This window comes from Neovison vison, chromosome 6, assembly GCF_020171115.1.
Source record: "Neovison vison isolate M4711 chromosome 6, ASM_NN_V1, whole genome shotgun sequence".
Classification (NCBI taxonomy): Eukaryota; Metazoa; Chordata; class Mammalia; order Carnivora; family Mustelidae; genus Neogale; species Neogale vison.
The window spans coordinates 133,252,588-133,275,018 of NC_058096.1; the positions used below are offsets into that span (position 1 = coordinate 133,252,588).

General features: G+C 38.5%; 1 protein-coding gene across 1 annotated transcript in view; it reads right to left on the bottom strand.

The window, feature by feature from the left end:
• The window catches only part of LOC122910132 (collagen alpha-4(VI) chain-like), a 113,058-nt gene that overhangs the window by 58,605 nt on the left and 32,022 nt on the right, over positions 1-22,431 (bottom strand). Inside the window, exons 8-16 of the mRNA XM_044254832.1 lie at positions 20,516-20,850; positions 19,445-19,523; positions 17,751-17,896; positions 17,497-17,589; positions 15,191-15,244; positions 7,177-7,248; positions 6,088-6,114; positions 4,450-4,494; positions 2,137-2,190 (exon numbers count right to left, since the gene is read on the bottom strand). Of these exons, the coding sequence (XP_044110767.1) occupies positions 2,137-2,190; positions 4,450-4,494; positions 6,088-6,114; positions 7,177-7,248; positions 15,191-15,244; positions 17,497-17,589; positions 17,751-17,896; positions 19,445-19,523; positions 20,516-20,850 (905 nt within the window). The remainder of the gene's footprint in view (positions 1-2,136; positions 2,191-4,449; positions 4,495-6,087; positions 6,115-7,176; positions 7,249-15,190; positions 15,245-17,496; positions 17,590-17,750; positions 17,897-19,444; positions 19,524-20,515; positions 20,851-22,431) is intronic.

Genomic DNA, 22,431 nt, shown 5'->3' on the forward strand with positions numbered 1-22,431 from the left:
TGAATATCCAACTTTTGTAGCAACATGGATGGGACTGGAAGAGATTATGCTGAGTGAAATCAGTCAAGCAGAGAGAGTCAATTATCATATGGTTTCACTTATTTGTGGAGCATAACAAACAACCTGGAGGACAAGGGGAGATGGAGAGGAGAAGGGAATGGAGGGAAATTGGAAGCTGGGGGTGAACCATGAGAGACTATGGACTCTGAAAAACAGTCTGAGGGTTTGAAGTGGCGGGGGGGTGGGAGGTTGGGGAATCCAGGTGGTGGGTATTGGAGAGGGCACGGATTGCATGGAGCACTGGGTGTGGTGCAAAAATAATGAATACTGTTAAGCTGAAAAAATAAAAAATTAAAAAAACAACCTAAATGCAGATAGAAGACAAAAAAAAAACCCCAAAATCCTACTGTTTTACGGTGACATAACACAATTTTTTTTTAAAGTACCATTAATGGTACCCCCTCTGTGTAGTAGTTCCTGCAGAGTTGGGAAGAGCCCCCACCCTAGGAAGCTTTTTCAAATTGTGTTATATGCCTTGTTCTAGAGGGTCTATGCCACACTCTGACCCTAATGAAATGGGACTCATCTCTGAGATCTGGTTCTCAGACACCCAGGGAATGGGATGCTCTCTACACTCCAAAAAAAAAAAAGCCAGTTCTTATTGTTACTTGTAACTCCACCTTATCTCTTTTCTCACCTGATATAATGATAAAAGGGAGTTACTTAATTCTAAATTCCAACCCTGCTATCCAATTTACCAGCTAGGCAAATTTCTTCAACTTCTCTAAGATTCCATTTTGTGAAACAGATGTACCCATTCTATCGGGTTGCAATGGAAATTAAATGGAATAATCGATTAAAATGCTGAGTACAGAGTCTGGCATTTGGTTCCTAATTATGATATGCCTAACTTTCTAAGTGTTTTGCTGGATACCTTCTACAAGTTAGAAGCCTTTAACATGCATTTATTGAATTTAAGTGAATTGGTTGGAAAATGAAGGCTCTCCACTCTTGAAAGAAGCAGGGTGTCCCCCACCTTCTCCAAAATCTAATCCCCAAATTGCAGCTTATCAATTAAGCTTCCCTCAATACAGAACAATTTCTTGGGGTGCCTGGGTGACTCAGTGGGTTAAGCCTCTTCCTTCAGCTCAGGTCATGATCTCGGGGTCCTGGGATCAAGCCCCGCATCATGCTCTCTGCCTAGCAGGGAGCTTGCTTCCTCCTTTCTGCCCACCTCTCTGCCTTCCTATGATCTCTCTCTCTGTCAAATAAATAAAAGTAAAAATTTTAAAAAAAAAAAGAACCATTTCTTGTGAATCCCTGTGTTACTTCTCAGGAAATCAGTCCCCACCTTGGGGTAAAAGCATTACTCTAATGCTATGAGGGGTACACGAAAATATAACTCCACCCCTTATCTAATCCAGTCAATCAACAGAAGCTGAGTATAACAGTCCCGAGATGGATCCCTCTGGCTGGATTCCATAATTGCTTAGTAATATTTGCCATGGGCACAGGAAGGTAGAGCTGTGGTACAAATACCAGGCATCTGCCTTCCCTTACATAGAAATATAATGTGGGAAGGATGTAGAGAAGCGAGAGGGCACTACAGACAGATATGGTCAAGAAGGGGGTATGATGAGGAGGAAAGAGAGGAGTTGGAAATTGGAGGGAAAGTGATATTCAAATAAACACTAGAAATGGAAGCTGGAAAAGCCACTCGGGGATGGGATACCTAGCATGAGTTAAGACACAGAGGTGGGCATGTACGAGGAGTCTCAGGGGACAATGAATAGTACAATCTTATTGGAAAGGACCCTTTTGGACTGACAGTAGTGAAGGATGTGGCTGAGAGGGCTTGGGTGTGAGACTAATCACTGGTGACAGGGAGCCTTGCAAAGCCCATGAGGGCACGGTGATTACTGTTCCAAGGGTTAAGGACGCCAGTTCCCATCATTCATTTCACTAGCAGCATAAGAGGGTCTTTACTAAAGATTCCAAAGAGCTAATATTTATTGCCCTTTAACTCCCAATCTAGAACTTGAACCACTAGAGGATTATTTCCCAGAACTTAAAAATAAACTGTCAAGGTCAGTTTATGCAGTAGAAATATGAGCGAAGAATATCTTCATACTTTACCCGATTTCCCCTACTTCCTTTTTCTCCAGATGACCCTGGGGCTCCACGATTACCCTAGAAAAAGAAAAATAAATATACAAAGAAGCTTTGTATATCAAGTCACACCAGAAACTTTTTCACATAGTTCCACATTCTATCCAAGAGCGGAAAATTTCTTTACCATCCAACTTATACGTGACAGACTAAATGCCCTGAATAATCCTTCCTTTGAAAATAATATAAATTCCAGGTAACCAAGTTTAAGATACTCCACATATGTTCATGAGCTGGTAAAAAAACAAGAGAAATCCTTAGAGTTCAGAGTAAAGAGAAAGCAAAAATCTAGAAAATAGTGATTGGCTGTCCTTAGGACTTCTGATCACTCCATGAGTGCAGTGTGAAAAACCAAATCTCATCATTTATTTTGAAGTGATCTCAAGAGGACGTGTCACCACATATGAGACAGAAGCAAACAACCTCAATGCAGAACTTAATGACATCTCACAGATGAAGTTCATTTAAAAATGAACTTAAATCAAAAGTCATCAAAAAAGGAAAAAATAAAGAAAAAGAAGGAAAAAAAGGAAAAGAGAGAAAAAAGAAAATCAAATCAATCTATCCATCAAAATTCACAACACATGTGAGGGAGACACCATGAGAGAGAAGCCAGCAGAAACAACAGGCAACAAAATCAGACTTTTAATGACTACAGCTATTGGAATTATCATATGCAGAATATAAAATAAGTATATTTCATTCATTTAAATAGGTTTTAAAAAATGAGTAAAATAATAAGCAACTGTTAAAAAAGAGACCAAGCAGAATTGAGAAAGAATCAAACAGAACTTCTTAAAGTGAAAATTAGAATAACTGAAATTAAAAATCCAATTGACAGGTTAAATGGCATATTAAACACAAGTGACATAAGAATTAATGAACTTGAAACTGGAGAAAGTACTCCAAATGCAATACAGAAAGACAAACAGAAAATATGAAAGAGGTTAAGAGACATTGCAGATAGCACAAGTTCTCACAGATTTCTAATTAGACTTCCATAAAGAGATAATAGAGAAAATGCGAAGGATAAACATTTCAAAATGAGAAGTTGCTAAGGAGTCTCCAAAACTGACTGAAGGCACAAATGCTCAAATTTAAAAGCCTAACGAGCTCCAAACAGGATAAATAAAAAAGAAACCCACACCTGGACACAACATATTAAAGCCACAGAAAACTAGAAAGAAAGGGAAATTTTTAAAGCAGCATGACAATATTTTTTTAAGTTTGCTGACAAAAGTAATAACAAAGAGTTTGATGGATAACTTATTTTTTTAAGATTTTTTTTTTATATTTATTTGACAGACAGAGATCACAAGTAGGCAGAGAAGCAGGCAGAGAGAGAGGAGGAAGTAGGTTCTCTGACGTGGGGCTCAATCCCAGGACCCTGGGATCATGACCTGAGCTGAAGGCAGAGGCTTCAACCCACTGAGCCACCCAGGAGCTGCTTAAGCTGGAAGGTTAAGATGGATAACTTCTTAAACAGTGCTAGTAAGAGACAGAAGACAATAGAAGCCAGAAGACTATGAAATTCCATTTTCTCAGTGCTGGAAGAAAATCATTATTTCCCCAAGATCTCTTTCAAGAAAAATGGTAAAATAAAGAAATTTTCAGAAAAACAAAAACCAAAGGAGTTTATAAACTCCATTAAAGGAAATTCTAAAAGTTGTACCTGGGGGAAAAGAAACAAGATCTTTCATGTTCCTTTGAAGGCATACAGGGAAAGTAACAAATATGAGGGTAAAGCTGGATAAGCAATGATTAAGTAAAGCAATAAAAATAACAATATCTAATTGATAGAATTTAACAAAAATAAATGGGAATAAGATACTGGACTAGGCGCCTGGGTGGCTCAGTGGGTTAAGCCTCTGCCTTCAATTCAGGTCATGATCTCAGGATCCTGGGATCGAGTCCTGCATCAGGGTCTCTGCTTGGCAGGGAATCTGCTTTCTCCTCTCTCTCTCTCTTTCTCTGCCTACTTGTGATCTCTCTCTGTCAAATAAATAAATAATTTTTTTTAAAAAAAAGATACTGAACTATAACATGTTATTATGGGAGACAATTGATTACAGCTATGTTTCTAGGTCCTTATATTTTGAGAATAAGGGCAAGTAACAGATTAGACACTGTTGAGTATGCATGCTAACATTTCTAGACTATGTATAAAATATACATATAAGTATAAAATACAGTATAGTGTTTTATATTTTAAAGTATAAATACAGAGCATAAATACCAAACTAATAGAGGAGAAACATAAAAATGAGAAACTTTCTATACCTGTTCTCCAACAAAGCCGTCAACACCTTCATCACCAGGGCTTCCCTGTGGAGCAAAGGAAGATGAAACTGTTAGGGAAAAGAGGACCAGGTGTACGTGCTTCCTGCTTTGATGTTAACTTCCTTGCTAATGTTTGTTTTAGTTGGGAGGAGAATCTAGACCTTCTGAAATGGCGTTTATATAGTGCATTCATATATTAAAAAACAATGATCATTTTCTTTCCGAAAATATTCCCTAGTGTTATACACTGTTTTCCCTGACCGTTTTAATTTCCAAAGAAAAAGATAAGAAACTCAAATCTAAAGGATAGAAAGACTTCTTTTTCAACTTTTGCACTGGGAACAAGTAGTAACTCTTTCACAAGACTGAATGAAACATTTCCCACTGGTCCTCAGCAAGTTAAAGGTGGTTCTTTGGTCATTGGCATTTTTAATATAAAAAGACTGACAATTATGTCTGAATGAATTTAGACAATGGAAACTCAGAAGATCTCTCAGATTAAGGAAGAATTGGATGGGACTATATCCATATGTATGTATTTGGGGAGACTTACCATAAGAAAACTCCTTAAGAATGGAAAACCTGAAACTAACTAAATAAGAGTAAAAACTGGCCCCTGCAGAGTGCCATCTCATCAAATATTCCATCACTTCCAACTCATGGCCCTTTGTTTTGCCAACAATCTCAGAATGACAGTTGTATTTATTATAGGGGCACCTGGGTGGCTCAGTCAGTGAAGCATCTGCCTTCAGGTATGGTCATGATCCCAGGTCCTGCTTAGTGGGGAGTCTGGTTCTCCCTCTGCCCCTCCTGCTCATGCTCTTTCTCTCTCCCCCTTGATCTCTCTCAAATAAATAAAAATAAAAATTTTTTTTAAAAAACATATTTCTTATAAAGCATCTTTTGAAAAAGAATGTCCAGACTTTTGCAAGCCAAATAAAATGCATATTACATGTGTGAAATAGTTGATTTACTCCTACTATCTGTACAAGGAAGTCAAGTTTCAGGCACTTTTTTTAAACCAAAGGACAGCTGAGTTAGTGCATGAAAATAAGCACACCAAACTCTCAGACTACAATTATGTGATATATTTGCTACAGGCCATATGGATGAATCAGTGGCTCCAGGAGACATAAGTAAAGAAGCTCAATCAGCCCTTGTCTGTCTTGTTCATCACTTTGTAGTCACTCCAAGGATAATGTGGGGAACAGAGTTGGTACCTACAAAAATATCTTCCGAGTGCATGAATGAGCGAATGAGTACTTTGCCTCTGAATCTGAATGTAAAGTTGTTATCCTACTGTGCCATCTCCTTTCCTATCAACTCATACTGGCCTCCATCTCCCATTTGACACTCCCCTTGACTACCACTCCTTGAATTCAGGACCCACTCTTCAAGAGCATCATGTGACAGATATGTCAGCTCAATTACTACAGATAAGTATACATTTTCATATATGTCCCTGATTTATACCATTCATGAACATGGCAGTTTGGCTATTAAGATCATCCCACATATCCCCTTGTCAAAAAATTTTAAGTCCCACCTCACATACACAAAGGAAAAGCAAGTGGACTCTGGACTGTTTCCCAAAGAAATTGCTCTCTAGCTTAAACAAGAGGAAGGACGGTCACCTACCTTCTCTCCTGAAAATCCTCTTGCTCCCTAAAGTTAGAAAGTAATAAAAAGAATTGAGCTTGAATAAGATTTTTAAACCTTTGTTTCACTTAGGAAACCACATATTCCTGAATTCCAAGAAAATGCAATGAGTAGACAGAAATGAAGATTTCCTCTTCAGCAACTATAATGACCATCACAGCACTCTGATTATTACCACTCCCCTTTGCCTGTGACTTGGAGAAATTCATACCGGTAACTCCTCACATAGTAGGGGTGAGCAGGAAATGGCAATGACCTGCCGCTTATTAATAGCACAATCATATGTTTTCAAACAAAAGTGAGAATACACTGGCTAGGAAGCTTAAGAAGGCTCCCAGGAACAATAGGAAAAATTAATTGAAGTGTAACTTATTAGAATGTACAAAATATGGTGGCTATGGTCAGACAAACTCTCTATAGGACTCAGAGATTATAGAGAAAATTTACTAGCCTTATTAAAGGAGATTCTCTAATCCTGGAAGGTTAAGAGACATTTATGAAACCACCGAAAAAGTAGCCCCACACTTTAGTTCTTTAGGCTTTGAAATTTCAGTATTTTCAAACCCCCTTCCAACTGCCAGAGCTATGATTTGTCTTGAGGGCGTTTTCTGGTACCAGAGCCTATCCACATGCAATGCAGCTCAGGAGTGCTGAGGAATTAATACCCACTGGGAGCAGCTTGCAAATAATACCTGATAGAATTTGGGGTATAAGTACCTCAGCTCTCTCCCCTTGGGTGGGACCACATTGAGGTACATGTTCAACATTGGTTCACACAGTTCTTCAGCAGGATTAGGCTCTATCTATCCACCATGGTCATCTAATTGATACCATACCCTTTTTAGGTCATCTTTCTTCCTTAACTTCTCTCATGTCTTACTAGAATTTACTGAGAGCCCCTCCTAAGAAACTGTTTGCACTTGATTCTTTTCCTTCGGCTCTACTTCTGGGAAAACCTGAGTCTGAGAAAGAGCTACGACACTATGTTGAAAAAGTAAGATGCTCATCAAACTCAAGGGATAAAACCAGGACAGGGAAAGAATTCCACAGCTTGAGGTCTATACTCACCTTAGGTCCTCTCACACCTGGGCAACCTTCCTCACCCCGGGGTCCAGGAAGGCCTTGGGGGCCTCTTTCTCCCTATGGAAGAAAGACACACATAGAGACAGCCAAGCAACTATCTTCACCATCACCCAACCAATAAAGACCATCAGAATTATTAAAATATGACACTGTCCTTAAAATTACTTCTATAGCCTCAAAGACCTGATCAGATCACCTACAAGACAATCAGAATGCTCATCTATCAACTACCCATACTGATAACCCCAAATCTTACAAATCCATATTATCTGTATTTTTTGACTAATTCATTCAAGCCAGAGGGACAAAACTTCAGTACCCACGCAAAACTGAAGGTGTGTCTGAACATTTCCTTCTGGAAGCTAGAACTGGATAAAGTTTTCCTTGTGGTTCTATAAAGCATCAACCATTATTTAACTCCTTTTCTTCTGAGTGAAATCCTGCCCATTCCTAAGGAATAGATTATACGTCACCTCCTCCTCTGAGAAGCTTTTTCTGTTACATTGTGTGCTATTACCCGTTTCTGTGTTATATTGTTTCCTGCTATTTTGAGAACTTCTAGGAGACAAGGACATGTATTTGGAATTTATCTATGGGTCTCCAACCCTAAGTAGACTGTGTGGCATGCAGCAGACATCCAATCAAGATTTGAAGAATGACTTCCTAAATTACATTAGTGAATATAAACTTTTGATCTAGGTATTGGATAGGGAAGGGACTGGTAGATATTATATCTTTGCCAAATTGATTAAATATAAATTAGAAAGCATTGTATATCCCATGAGCTTTCATCAGGAGGGTCTACAAATGTAATCTCACTTTGATTTAATGAGTTCAAATAACTTCACGACACAAGTTGCCTGGGACAGTAAAACAGAACACAGTAAAGTGAGAAGCATTTGGATCAAAAATGAAAGGTCCTGGGATCAAGTCCTAGTTCTGCCTCCAACTTGCTTTGTGAGCTTGGATAAGTACATGACTCTATGAATTACAATTTCCTCCATTTATAAAATGCAGACCTTAGTAATACTGATGCTAACCATTCATGGGATCATTATATTGAATGCATGAGAATCTGCACTGAAAGTACTTCACAGGCGCCTGGGTGGTGAAGTCGATTAAGCATCTGACCCTTGGTTTCAGCTCAGGTCATGATCTCAGGGTCGTGGGATCGAGCCCAGCATCAGGCTCTGGGCTCAGCATGGGAATGTGCTTGGACTTTCCTTCTTCCTCTGTCCCCCTCCCCCTGCTCATGCATACTCTCTCTCTCTCTCAAATAAATAAATCTTTAATATAAATAAATTAAATCAATAAAATCTTTTTTAAAAGAAGGAAAAAAAGTACTTCACAAATTATACAGATTGGAAAATGAGGTGTTTTGTCCCTAAATAGGAAAAGATAATGAGAAAAGCACAGGTTCTGACATCAGACTGACAGGGGGTTGGGCACAACTCTAAAATTCTCTATCTGACCTTATAAGTCACTCTCTCTCTGAGTTTTGAGTCCCACATCTATAAAATGAAAGTATTAGCCCGTATCAGTAGAAATGTTACAAAGGTGAAATGTCTTAGTGGGTACAAAATGCCAAACGCAAAGCCTCACACACAGTTGATGTCAAGTAAATGTCCATTCCCCCCCCCTTTCTCATCTGCCTGCATTTTTAGGTTCAATACGTGGTGGTTAAGTATCATCTGGAAAATTTAATTTTAAGATATCTTTTGTCCTACACAGTGTTACCAATCATGAATAATTGGCCGTTGCCTTCATTAGGAAATAGTTGCGATATACGAAACAAATGTCCCTAACAAAGGAGCACAAAGGGAAAATTCTTAAAGTTTATTTCTAACAAAACAATTCTTCACATGTTGATCAGCATGTGAAGAAACTGGAACATTTATGCACTTTTTGTGGGAATAGAAGAGTTCAGCTGCTGTGGAAAACATATGATAGTTTCCAAAAAATAGAATTACCATATGATCTACCAATTCCACTTCTGGGTATACACCCCAAAGAATTGGAAGGTAGGTCTCAAAGAGGTATTTGCACACACATTCATAGCAGCATTACTAACAACAGTCATAAGGTGGAAGCAAGCCAAGGGTCCCTTAAGAGATAAACTGATTTTAAAAAAAAAAGTGTCCTTATACATACAGTAGAATACTATATAGCTTTAAAAAGGAAAGAGATTCTGATATGCTACAATATAGATGAATCTTAAGGATGCTATGGTAAATGAAATAAGCCAAAAATATAAATACCATATGATCCTACTTAACAAGGACTTAGAGTAGTGGAATTCACAGAGACAGAAAGTAGAATGGTGGCTGGCAGAGGCTGGAGATATGGGGTCATTGGGAGTTAGTGATAATGAAGACAGGGTTTCAGTTTTGCAAGATGAAAAGTGTGCTAGAGATGGATGATGGTGGTTGTTGGCAACAATATTAATGTACTTAATAACTGTACTGCACACTTAATAACTGAACTGTACACTTGAAAATGGTTAAGATGGTCAATTTTATGTTGTGTGTCATTTGCCACAACTAAAAATTTAAAAGAAAATTGTGAAGAAAAAAAAAAAACCTACTCTCATGACTTCTATTCCCAGTTTCTAAAGTTTTGGTTGTTATACAGACATATTTAGGTATGAGTTCTCCCAAAATTATTCCTTAGAAAAAGGAATATTCTTAAACTTGAGTTTTCACAAAGATTCTCATATTTCAGAATCCTCTGCCCATTGCTTCACCTTGAACAACATAGTGTTGACACCCAGGCAATGTTAATATTTGATTATTTATGGGATCCTCAAGGATATCACCTACCAAATTAGTTAAAAGAGGGAAAAAATAGAGGTAAAGTAATCTAACAGAGATCACTTATTTATCATATTTGACCGTGAGGTCTCACAATTTCAAATGTTAGATGTCATGCAAGTAAGATTTTTAAAATCACCTTTCAAAGCAATAGAACTCATGGTGAAGACCATAAAAATATATTCACAAGAAAAATGAGGCAACTGGATTTTGAAACAAAATAAATTCTCAGTGACAGACTTTATAAACAGATCTAAAAAGCAGTTATCTTAGAGATGCCTGGGTGGTTCAGTTGGTTAAGCATCTGACTCTTGATTTTGGCTCAGATCATGATCTCAGGGTCGTGAGATCAAGCCCTGCTTCAGGCTCCTTGCTGAGCACGGAGCCTGCTTAGGTTTCTCTCTCTTCCTCTCCTTCTGTTCCCCCCTGTTCTCTCCACCCCTCTTACACACACACACACACACACACACACACACACACAGACACACACGTGGTTTATCTGAAACAACTTAGACAGAAATGAACAAAATATACTCTAGAAAACCAGGTAAGGTGTTTCCAAAACAGGCTCCAGTAATGCTGGGAAAACTGATACAGAAACTCTGTGGGAAGAATTTTTAATATAATTGTTAAGCCAGAAAGATTATAATAAATCAAAAAATATACCACAGTGTTCTTGGGAAGGTTCACAAGTGGCATATGAAGGAGGGAAGGGGGAAAGGTGGCAAACATTTGGATAAACACTTCTTAAAATTAATAAAAATATAAATAATAAAAAAATTGCTTGATAAAATATGAGAAAGAGAAAAAAAGCAGAATTTGTTATTAAATTACTTTACATAATGAAAGACTTTTAAAATGTTAATGAGTAATTAAATAAGTCAAATAATATAAGTATATATATATATATATATATATATACCTATATATATATACCTATCCTTCATAGTTTATATCTTCTAATCGAGCAAAAGAATTTTTTAGATTATTCTCATGAGAAAACCAGAATCACTTTATAATGGGCACCTATGTCAAATTGTTTTGAAAACAAAATTTGGGCTTACAGTGTTTTTCATTCAAATACTAAGCTCTATCCTGTTTAAAAATTGGTCTCCCATTTGTCCACACTAGTGGCTTAAAGCTATGAACTATAGCCATGATTCTATGGAAAGAATAACATGATTATAAACTGTTCAAGTGCTAGGCTGGTTCAAGTTATTTTTGAGAAATGAGAATAATAACATTAGTATCTTATTTTGTAGATGAAATGAGGAAATGTATACAGAATGTTTAGTCATGCATCCAACACATATGAAGTCTTCAATAAATGTCAACTAGTTTTGTTCCTACTGAAGTTACATAACTGTTTTGGGGGACCCTAGATAATCTAATTTGATACATAAGGCTTTGATAGGTAACCAATGCATATTTAAACCACCATCTCATATGAGGTATATTTTGAAAATCTATAGAATTCATGAGTCAGGCAGATGGTCTTTTCCAAAGATGGCCAGGACAAAATCTCAGTGCTTTTCTGGAACCTTGTCACACCCCCAATCAAAAAGAAGGGTCTAATCCCCACCCCCAGCCACCTTGAATCCAGTCTGGAGTTAGTGACTGGGCTGTATAAGTTACCACATGACTTCTGAGGCTTCTTCAGAAGATTTGAGCTTAGCCTTGGTCTCCTGGAATCCTCCCTCTCAGGACGGACCCTGCCTAGTGGGAGCTCCCTCTCAGACCCAGCAGCCATACCTGTCCTTGAACCACCATGGCCTATCCTTCTCCCATCACAGCCAAGCTCCAGAGAGTGAGAGAGGAAGTCATCTCTGCAGGGGGCCCTCCAGCTGCCTAGTCAGCCCAGCTGAGACCTCAGACACCTAGGAGACAGCCACCCACTCTTCCGGTCTTAGCTCACCCCCCCTCTGCTGCGCCCCAGAGCCCATGGATATAATAAATTGATTGTTGTTTTGGTTTTATAGGGGATAGGGAGGAGGGGAGAGAAGAGGAGTAATAGATAACTGGAACAATGAATTAGCTCTTTGTCATTACACGCTTTCAATTTGAATCTACAAATCACAGCCCCATTCTGAAGCCTGCCATCTGCAGGGAGATGTCTCAGTCATTACGCAGACCAATCTGACCTACACTGGGGGGGGGAACAACATTAAAAGCCATTCAGAAGACAACATATTTTGTAGTTATCTTCTCTTACAAGAAATGCAGGAAAAAGAAAACGACACATGCTAGAGCCCTACACACCACACAGAGCTACTGAACCCTTGCAATGTATCTAGTCCAAACTGAGATGTGCTATAGATATAAGATACACACAGGATTTCAAAGACAGTGTATTTCTAAAAAATAAAACACTAACCATTTTGATATTAGTTACATGTTGAAATAATTATATTTTGGATAGACTGGGTTTAATTGTTAAAAATAACTTCACCTACTTCTTTTTATTGTCTTTAAGATGGCTACTATGAAATTTTAAATTCTATAAAATTATATGTATCACTCACATTTTATTCCTAGCTCTGTACTGGACAGTCTTTATAAACCACCTTGGTTTTAGGATGTTAAGACAGCAGAAAAGGGGGACAAGGGTGCCTGAGTGGTTCAGTGGGCTGAGTCTCTGCCTTTGGCCCAGGTCATGATCTCAGGGTCCTGGGATCAAGCCCCACATCGGGCTCTCTGCTCAGCAGGGAGCCTGCTTCCCCCTCTCTCTCTGCCTGCCTCTCTGCTTACTTGTGATCTCTCTCTATATATATACCATATAAAGATTTTATTTATTTATTTGAGAGAGAGAGACAGTGAGAGAGAGTATAAAATCTTAAAAAAAAAAAGGGGGGGGGACAAAATTATCTCTTACTTTAGACAGACAAGGGCTTGTTCATGTTATTTGTCTGGAATTGGTGTCAGTGTTCCTAATAGGTTGATAAGACTCTAAATTATTCTCTTAAATTTGGCCAGGCTAGGGACACCTGGGTGGCTCAGTGGGTTAAAGCCTCTGCCTTCGGCTCAGGTCATAATCCCAGGGTCCTGGCATCAAACCCAGCATCCAGTTCTCTGCTCAGTGGGGAGCCTTCTTCCCCCTCTCTCTCTCTGCCTGCCTCTCTGCCTATTTGTGATTTGTCTTCAAATAAATAAATAAATAATCTTTTTAAAAAATTTGGCCAGGCTTACTGAACCATAGGCCAAGCAGACAGAAATAAAATAACATTTCTAGGACATTTTAAAACATCATAAAAATGGAAAGGGATATTTTCACCATACCTGAACAAAATAGCAAAAATCCACAGCCTACACTTTTGAATGTATTTCTAACATCAAAGACTATAATTGCAGAGGCAAAATAAAGACAGAAAAGTTGAGCGATTCTCCCACAAATATAATCAGGGAAATGAATTGGCTGATATAGCTCCCAATAGCTACATTTCTTTTTCTAATTTCTGATGATTTTCCAAGTTCCAGCAGCCTAAATATTCAGAACAGTAAAACAATGTACAACTCTGAGGGGGTGATGAGAACATTAACGCCTAGATATCCCAGCAGTTTGAAAAGTATAGTCCAAGGACCCCACAGGTCCCCAAGACCCTTTGGGAAGGGGTGTTCACAAAATTAAAACTACTTTTCCAATTACACAAAGATGCTATTATCTTTTGTAACTCTTATTCTCTTCCAAGTGAACAGCAGAGTTTTTAAGAAACCACAAAGCAAGTGATACCACAACCGACTGAACACAGAAGTGGACATTTGAATCTAGTTATCTTCTAATAAACCAGGTATTGAAAACATGTAAAACAATGCCACTCTTCTCACCTAACTATTTTGTTTTGGAACATATAGTTATTTTTCATTAAGGAATGTCTCATTCATATTAAGGGCTTGTTTTTGTTATTTGGGAGTAAAATAAATAAATATTTTAAAATTATTTCCGTTTGGGGGCTCCTGGTTTGCTCAGTTGGTGGAGTGACTGACTCTTGATTTTGGCTCAGATGATCTCAGAGTCTTGAGATGGAGCATGGTGTCAAGACTATGCACTAGGCATGGAGTCTGCTTGGGATTCTCTCTCTCCCTCTGCCCCAACCCTTCCCCATGAGCTCCCTCTCTCTATAAAACAAAATAAAATAGTAAAATTCTCTCCTTTTTAGTTTCTAACATAGTAAATATCAACAGACAGAAACTACATCAACAGATGTTTTCTCATCATCCCATCTAGTTTTTAGTGTAATTTACTCTTTATCAGGAATTGAGTGAAATGTTTCATATACATATTCTGTCATGTTTAGGACATCTCTGTCAGGTACATACTATAAAACTTATTTTATCAGTGGAGAAATGGATGCAAAGATAGTTGAATATCTTGCCTTTTCTTGCCACATTGTGTAAGTGATGTACTGACTGTTTGAATCTAGGCAATCTGAATAACCTTAGAGAGAGTAAAGGTGCCCTGAGACCAAAAGTTGGAGAACCAGTGGTATATACATATCGACTTTAAAATAGACACCTGTGGTAAAGTGGTTTTCCACAATTAAAAATTAACTGAAAACTATGGCATTTAAAAATCCTTTTGATATCATGTGTTGTAATAATAGATGGGCCCTGTCGCATTCCAGCCCCTCTGGTAGCAATTCTTTCTATAATATCCATTTTTCCCCACAGCTAATCACACGATGGCTATCTTTCCTGTGCCCAGGGATATGTCCAGGGTTGTAAACAAAATTTTGGTGAGTAATATAACTCTATCACCTTTTTGGCCACTCAGAAAGGCATCTGAGGGATCTGATTATAAGAATGGCCTTAGTTCTCTTCAATTTATTTTGTTAAATTACTTACAAACACAGATATCTCATTAATAGTAACAAATTACCTGCAATTCAGCTCATAATTAATCATTACTATTACATATATACCCACTAGACACAGCCCACATTTTCAATTATCTCGAATTCAGATTAAAATGACCACCTTTCACCATTAAACACATTTTAGAGCCTGTATCTACAAAATTTGTCCACCTAACATTTGTTATAACAAATGATTATTTTTATATAGATATTCAAGCCCATTTTAAATGGCATAGATTAGAAAAATCTTCATGACTTAAATGCAGTTAAGTATTTCTAATATTTGACCCATTTTACCATATTCCTTCAAATTAAAAAAAAGAGAGATTCAGTACTTACATGTCCACCTTCTTCACCAGGATGACCAGGTAATCCATCAGCACCTGGCTTTCCCTGAGAAAAAAGGAAAGCAAAGGAAATAACTTGGATTCTAAATCCTTTTCTTAAATCTACATGAAATAAAAATTGTTGTTAGTAGGGTCCTGGGTGGCTCAGTCCATTAAACATTGTCTAACTTGGGGCACTGGGTGGCTCAGTTGTTAAGCCTCCACCTTCGACTCCTGTCATGATTCCAGGGTCCTGGGATCGAGCCCACATAGGGATCCCTGCTAGGCGGGAAGTCTGCTTCTGCCTCCCCCTGCTTGCATTCCCTCTCTTGCTGTGTCTGTTTCCCTGTCAAATAAATAAATAAATAAAATCTTTTTTAAAAAAAAAGTCTAACTCTTGATTTCAGCTCAGGTCATGATCTCACCATTATGAGATCAAGCCCCACATCCAGCTCTGGGCTCAGTAAAGCTTGAGATTCTCTTTCTCTCCCCCTCGGTCCCTCCCCACTCAGGCTCTCCCTCTAAAAACAAAAATAATAATAAATTTAAAAATTTTTTTAAAAAACCTGTTACTAATAGATACCTTTTTCTTGCTGAGTTGACATTTTATTGAGAATCAACTAAATGTTGAGCACAATGTATAGGGACATGAAGAAACAAATACTTTTGGCCTTTTTTTTTTTTTTTTTGCACACAGTAGTTTTAATTTATGGAAAGTTTTTTTGGGGTTTTGGGGCCATTTTCCTTAGAAACCCATCTCCTGAATGTATTCTTCTAATAGAAAATAAGTCTGGTGATTAACACACAAAAAAAACCTTGAATTTTAAATTAACAAATCTTCATTCTGTTTATGGCTTGTCTTGAAGTAAAAACTTGAATACCTGTTTGTCTTAATAGCTGGCACGTCAGCCTACTTTTATTTTTCTGAAATACCATTTTAAGCCACTCTATTCTGAAAATCCAAACCAAAACTAGTTTCTAGTTAAATGTTTTAGGAACACTGCTCCTCTTAAAGAGACCTTTGACCTCATTTTTCAAAATGTCAGTAAGCAAAGGTGTGACCGTCTTGCTACTTATGAGAAATGGTTGTTTATTTCTGTCTGACTCAGCTGTTTAGTCTCTTCCAATCTCTTTCTCTTTCTCTTTCTCTTTTTTACTTCTTCTTAGATAACCAAACACACAAACCATTTCCTCTCAGGGAACTTTGGCTTGCCATGGATAGTCAGATGTGTTTATTTGATTTGAAAATGGTCAATAAGATACGGGAGCCATATTCTTTTTGGGATCAACAAAGACATGAACATCAATACACCCAACCACTGAATTCTTAGAGACAGAAAGAGCAGAGAAGTCAATTATTCAAAACATTCCCATTTTTGGCCTTTGTGGCTGAGTCCTGAGTTACAAAATAAAAACATGTCAAGAGGTTCCCAAGCTTGATTTCCTGATTCTCCAGTCTGATATTTAAGAACAATGCAAAGGGGAAAAATCTTGTGCTAAGGCATATCTACAATTTTTCTCAAAAAGTCATTATATACTTTATACTCTTCTAAATCAAGATTGATGTGCAAAGTCAGTAAGAATTCCAACAGCCTCACAGAAAACCACACAAAGAAAGAATGTGAGAAGATGGGGAAAGCCAATGGGTTTGATTCAACCTTACATGAGGATTTGTGATGATGCCACCGTCATAAAACTGTAGTTCATGTGTGAAGGATACTCGTGTCCCTGCATAACTGAGGACCATTTTTAATGAGATTTATTCTCCCTTAATAGTGGGATGTGGTAGTTTTGCTATCGCTTCACTGTGGAGTTAAAAGAAAGATGCAAAGCGATCACTCATGAACCAGCGATTTTATCTCTCCACAGAGTTTAATGCCACAGAATGGAACAGTCAGCTCACAGGGGAACTTCTGTAAACTTCTTTCTGTAAAGAAAGAAGCTGGTGCACGAGGGAACATTTTGTAGACAAGTGAAAACTGCTATGCAGCAGGGGAGTATGAGAAACTTGTCTGTGAAATTATTTGTCAAATAAACATGAGGGGAAAGCATAATATAAGGGAAAGAATGTGAACCTTGGTATCAGGTAGACACAGGGGCATAAGTCCCAAAATGGCTCTTCGAACCTGTGTGACTTTGGGAAAGCAATGTTCCCTCTCTAAGTCTCTATGCCACACCTGCAAAGTAACATTCGCCTCAAAGGTTTGTTAGAGGGCAGAATTAGCAAAGGTGTGTTAAAGACAGAACATAGGGCTTGGTATGCAGTTGGTGTTGAAAAGCCCTCTCTCACCCACACCATCCATGTCTAACAATTCTCACCTTGCTCCCGGGGTTCCCACTATCACCCTGGTACCCATCTTCTCCATAACACTTTATACATATGTTGCAGCATCTTCTTTCCACAATTGAGTCCTGAAAAGAAGAATTCATGTAACATGACTTTTTTTTTTTTCCATCTCTGTTAACCTGTGTCATACGACGCACTAAAAAAGACAAAATTCCCTCTGGTTTTTTAAATTATTAGGGTGAATAAACCTAGCGAAGGACGGTGTTAAAAAGGGAAAAATACTTACAAGTTGCTTCAGTAAGATGCTTGGGAGGGATTGCAGTGTGATGCTCAGGGGTTGGTTATATAGGAATCCTCTGCCAAATTCTAGCTCCTGGAGCTCTTCTAATTTATGCACACCTTCCAGGCCAATGAAGAGAAGCCCAGAGAGTCCTTCAAAATACCAGCAGGTAGGAGAGTTACTTGCACATCTTTTGAACAGTCTTTGTCCTGGCCCTAGACAGTCGTGTATCATCTCACCCTTCCTATATTCATCACCAGTCTTGTCTCAAACTGTATTTTGGACCAATGAAATGGGAGCAGAAGTGGCATGTGTCACTCGCTGGGAGAAATTTTCAGAACAGTGCATAATTTGCCCCATTTCCTGCCCCCTGCCACAGGAAGAGACCCTCTTTCAGCCTGGGTCCTTAAGGAATGAAAATGAGACACAAATGAATGGTCATAAGGCCTAAGATAAATATATTCTGCCTAATTTAAGCCACTGGGATTTGAAGGTGGTTTATTATTGCAGTGTGAGCCCATCCTACTGAGGAAGGCATTAAAAAATCATGTGGATTTGCCCACATAACAGAGAACAAATGGACAAGGACACTTTTCAGATTGGCTAGAAATCACCATTCATAGAATTTCAGAATAAATACTTGTTCATATTTTGAACAGTAAATTCACACACACACACACACACACACATACACACATCAGTTTTTGGCTATTGTAGACAAGCTACTTAACAATCTTGTGGTTAAAAAGTTGTTTACATGTTCTTAATTATTCCTCAAAATAAATTTCTAGAAATGGAAGCCTGATCTAGCATGTAGACAAAGTTTGCCATCTTTTGTCATATGCTTCAAATTCCCTTCCAGAAGATCCACAACATTTTAAACTTCCTGTGTGGTGAATCCAACTGGGAGCAAGTTATCACAGCAAATATTCCAGCATCTTGTTAACCAAGGGAAAGCATCAACTCAAGAGGAATATTCTGGACATACTCTATGGAGAAGGGAGAGGGGCACAGGGAGCTTGAGTGACCGCTTGTTCACCTTGAGTTTGCCTTTGAGCTTTTATATGACACAAAATGGGAACAGAAGAGCAAGGGCGTACACCTCCACAGGTGGTACTGCCCAGCTGAGGGAGCTGGGGGGCCCTGAAATCCAGCCAGCCTACTGCTCTTCAAGCCAAGTGCCCAGGCACTGGGTCGCATACACCCAGAGCATTGGCATCTCATTCTGATTTCACCAAGGTGCCATAGAGACTAGTAGCAGCCCTTGGGGATGGAGAAAGAGGAAGAATTAATGAGCAAAGGAGGGAGGAAGGGCAGTGGAGAAAGCAAAGCTCAGCCTGAGGGTGATTCCAGAGTTTAAGGAAAAGAGACATATGGACCGCTTGGTAGCCTGCAATAGCAAATGAGACCCCATTTATCAGGAAGTAGGAGTTGCACATTCAACCCTCTAAAGCAGATGCCAAGTGGTAACTGATCAGTCCTGTCTCGGGCAGTGACCCTTGGTTAGTGTCGGGGATATGGGACCCAGGGTTCTCTCAACCCTGATTCATACAAAGCAAAAGCCTTGTGGGCACTGATCTCCAACCACCTGGGTTAGTCTGTGGAAGGCTTAATGGAATCCAGTACCATCCAGAAATCTTAAAGAGGATCTTAAACCCTCAGCTGTGGGAGGAACACCCAGGGCAACTACAAGCACTTACCTTTGCTGCGGAGAAGCTCAGATGTTATCTTCAGTTTCTGGAAACTATCATCCAGTCCATCTGTAAACACTAAAAGGATCTGTTTATGAGGGAGGGGTTGAGAAGGGTGGAGGGAGAACAAGGATGGCAGGGAGGAAGAGGAGAGGGGAAAGATAAATGCTGGAAGTTACACATTTTGTAAAAATGCAAAGATAAACTTAGCTTTTCTCGTTGTATCCAGCCTTTCACCCTGTTTCATTTCACCCATTTATTTATTTGTTATTTTATTACACATTCACTTTTACTTCAACATTTCCATGGACAGCCGGCAAAAAAAAAGAATTTGAACCAGCTTCATGTGTTCCCTTAAAAATACCTTCCAAAAATGGTCTTACAATGTTCAGATTTACCAATGCAAAAATACCAAAATTTTAATGCAGTTTTATAATTAAAATGGGTTATATTTACTCACAGAAAATTTTAATTTAAAAGTGAATTCCATATTTTAAGAAAGAAACCCACTGAATGCATGATTGAAGGAAAAACTAAATATAACTTGCAAAGTCTGGGGATGTAATTTCCTAAAAAACATCACATAAGACCTTTTCATTTCTGCAGTCTTTAGTGGGGTGTAGTTCTTGGGCACCAGGAAGGGAGGACCACTGACAAGCCATTAGCTAGTTACTAAAGATAGTTCAAAGAGCTGACTGGAAAAATAATGGGCCCTACTCTACTTGATAGTCAGTGACAGATAAGGAGCTGATATCTTCCAGGTTGTCTGTGGAATGAACTTGTACCATGGAAGAATCTGGATCTTCTTGTTGTGAGCAACTTGAGGGCAGGGATTTATCCTTTTATCTCTACTAGCATTATTGAGCACAGAACCTCTAGGGCTTAGTAAATATCTGTTGATTGAATGAAAACATATCCCTTGTTGGTCTTTCCCGAGTAAGACTATGGTTTTCCTCTGTGTAAGTGATTCTACTGGAGATTCTACACAGAGTTTATTGGTTTATTGGCCTCAGTTACAAAAGCCTTATCCCTCCCACCCTGGAAATTGGTGCCATATCACAGGTTCTCAGCATTTATTACCTTCACTTTAGCAGAAGAGGGATGGATAGCATGATCTCCAAGGGACTGCAAAAAATCCGCATCCATTTTGTTGCTTGTGGCAGTCTGATGAATTAAGAATGTCTGAATAATATCATTACTATACTTTTTAAAGCCTGAGTCAAAGATAAGCTGGCCATTTGAGCCAGGGACCAAGTAGCGGAACATCAAGTCAAGACCACCAGCATCACTACAGCTGATGTTGGAAAGCAAGGTCAACTGTTGCATCAACTCTGGCAGTAACCCTTGAAGCTTCTGCTCAACTTGCCTTGTGGGAGTGGAAATATCAATTCCTATGGACAAATCTATGTTGCATCCTTTGAAGGTAGAAGAGAAGAAAATCAAATTAGTCATCAGTAGATTCATGACAGAACACAGAAGACATTAGCCAACCCTAAAAGAAGAATTTCCAGCCAACCCACAGAAATATAAGCTAAACAATGGCAGTGATTGTTTAATTTGGGGGCTGGTTTGTTACACAGCAAAGCTAACTGATACAACATACATTTAACAGAGGTGTTTCATACCTCTGTTCCTCTGCAGATCCTATTCCCTCCACCTGAAGTGTCCTTTCCCATCTCCTCCACCCCAATCTGGCTAACCCAAACATGTTCTTCAAGTTGCAGTTCCAAAGACAGCCCCTCCTTAAAGCCTTCTCTGACTCATTTTCCTAGGTCCTCAGGTTGACTTACCAAATGCCCCTATATGACCATGCTACTTCACTTGAACTTCTCTCCTATTAACCAAAGATTCCTTCATAGTAGGGATTACATCATCTTACTTTTCCAATGCCTAATACAGATAGATATTCAGTAAGGGTTTGATAAATGAATAAAGAAGGGAATATAAATGAGCCTTGAGTCTCTTTCAGCACATGCTGTACTATTTCCTTCTTCCTCAGAAGTTTTTTTTCTCATTCACCACCTCTGCACACATCTTATTTCAGGGGAGCTTATTAGAAGAGATCAAGACTTATGTTTCTTCTATCTGAAAATTGTTAAGCACTACTGGAAGAGTATTGTAAGAATCTGAAAACCCACTGATCTTTCAGGCTATACACACCCGCCCACTGGTGAATAATAAGACCTTGAACAGAATTCCAATGAGGAGGCCAAGTTGATCACAGATGCACCTGAACTAAAATCTGGACAAATGACTTAAAATGTAACTTAACAATCATGAAAGGGCCACAATTATTAACTACTTCTGGACAACAAGGATAACATGCAATTGTCCAGGGCAAGCCAAGACATGTGGACATTTTCTCCTTAGACCAGCATACACTGGAGTATTTGGCTCAGAATCAATAAAAACAAAACTGCAGATTTTAGGGGAGAAATTTGAAGAAAATAAATAAATACTGGCTGGACCCTTAACCAGGCAAAATGGTCATAAACAATGTCTCAAAGTTTCTCACAGATCTGAGATCCAGGGCTGAGCCATTATTTTTCCATCCCCTAAATAATACACTCTGTGCTAGGTGACCAAATGCTTCCAGAATTACCAAGACAGAAAATGTGCTCCTTTCATAAAAAATCTTGATTTTGTTTTTGACTTTTAAATCTCTAATTGAAATTCACCAAAAGGAGTTTTCACAGATGTAAATCCCATTTCTACATCAGATCTCATTTCAGAAAAAAAGGAATTTCCTTTCTGCAGTATGGTATATCATTCCAACACTTCTAATTTACATTTTCCCCCAGAAAATGTCAGTTGGCTTTATTCTGTAAATGCAAGAATATGCAAGCATTTTTTTTCCCCCTGTTAATGGAGAGGGTTGAACCTTGCCAGGTAATCTCTAATGTCTTTATGATTCAGGTTTATGATTCTAGAATTCTAGAATTAATTAGGTTCCAGCCATTATTGAGGTGCTCAGCTAATTTTATCAAAAATTTAAA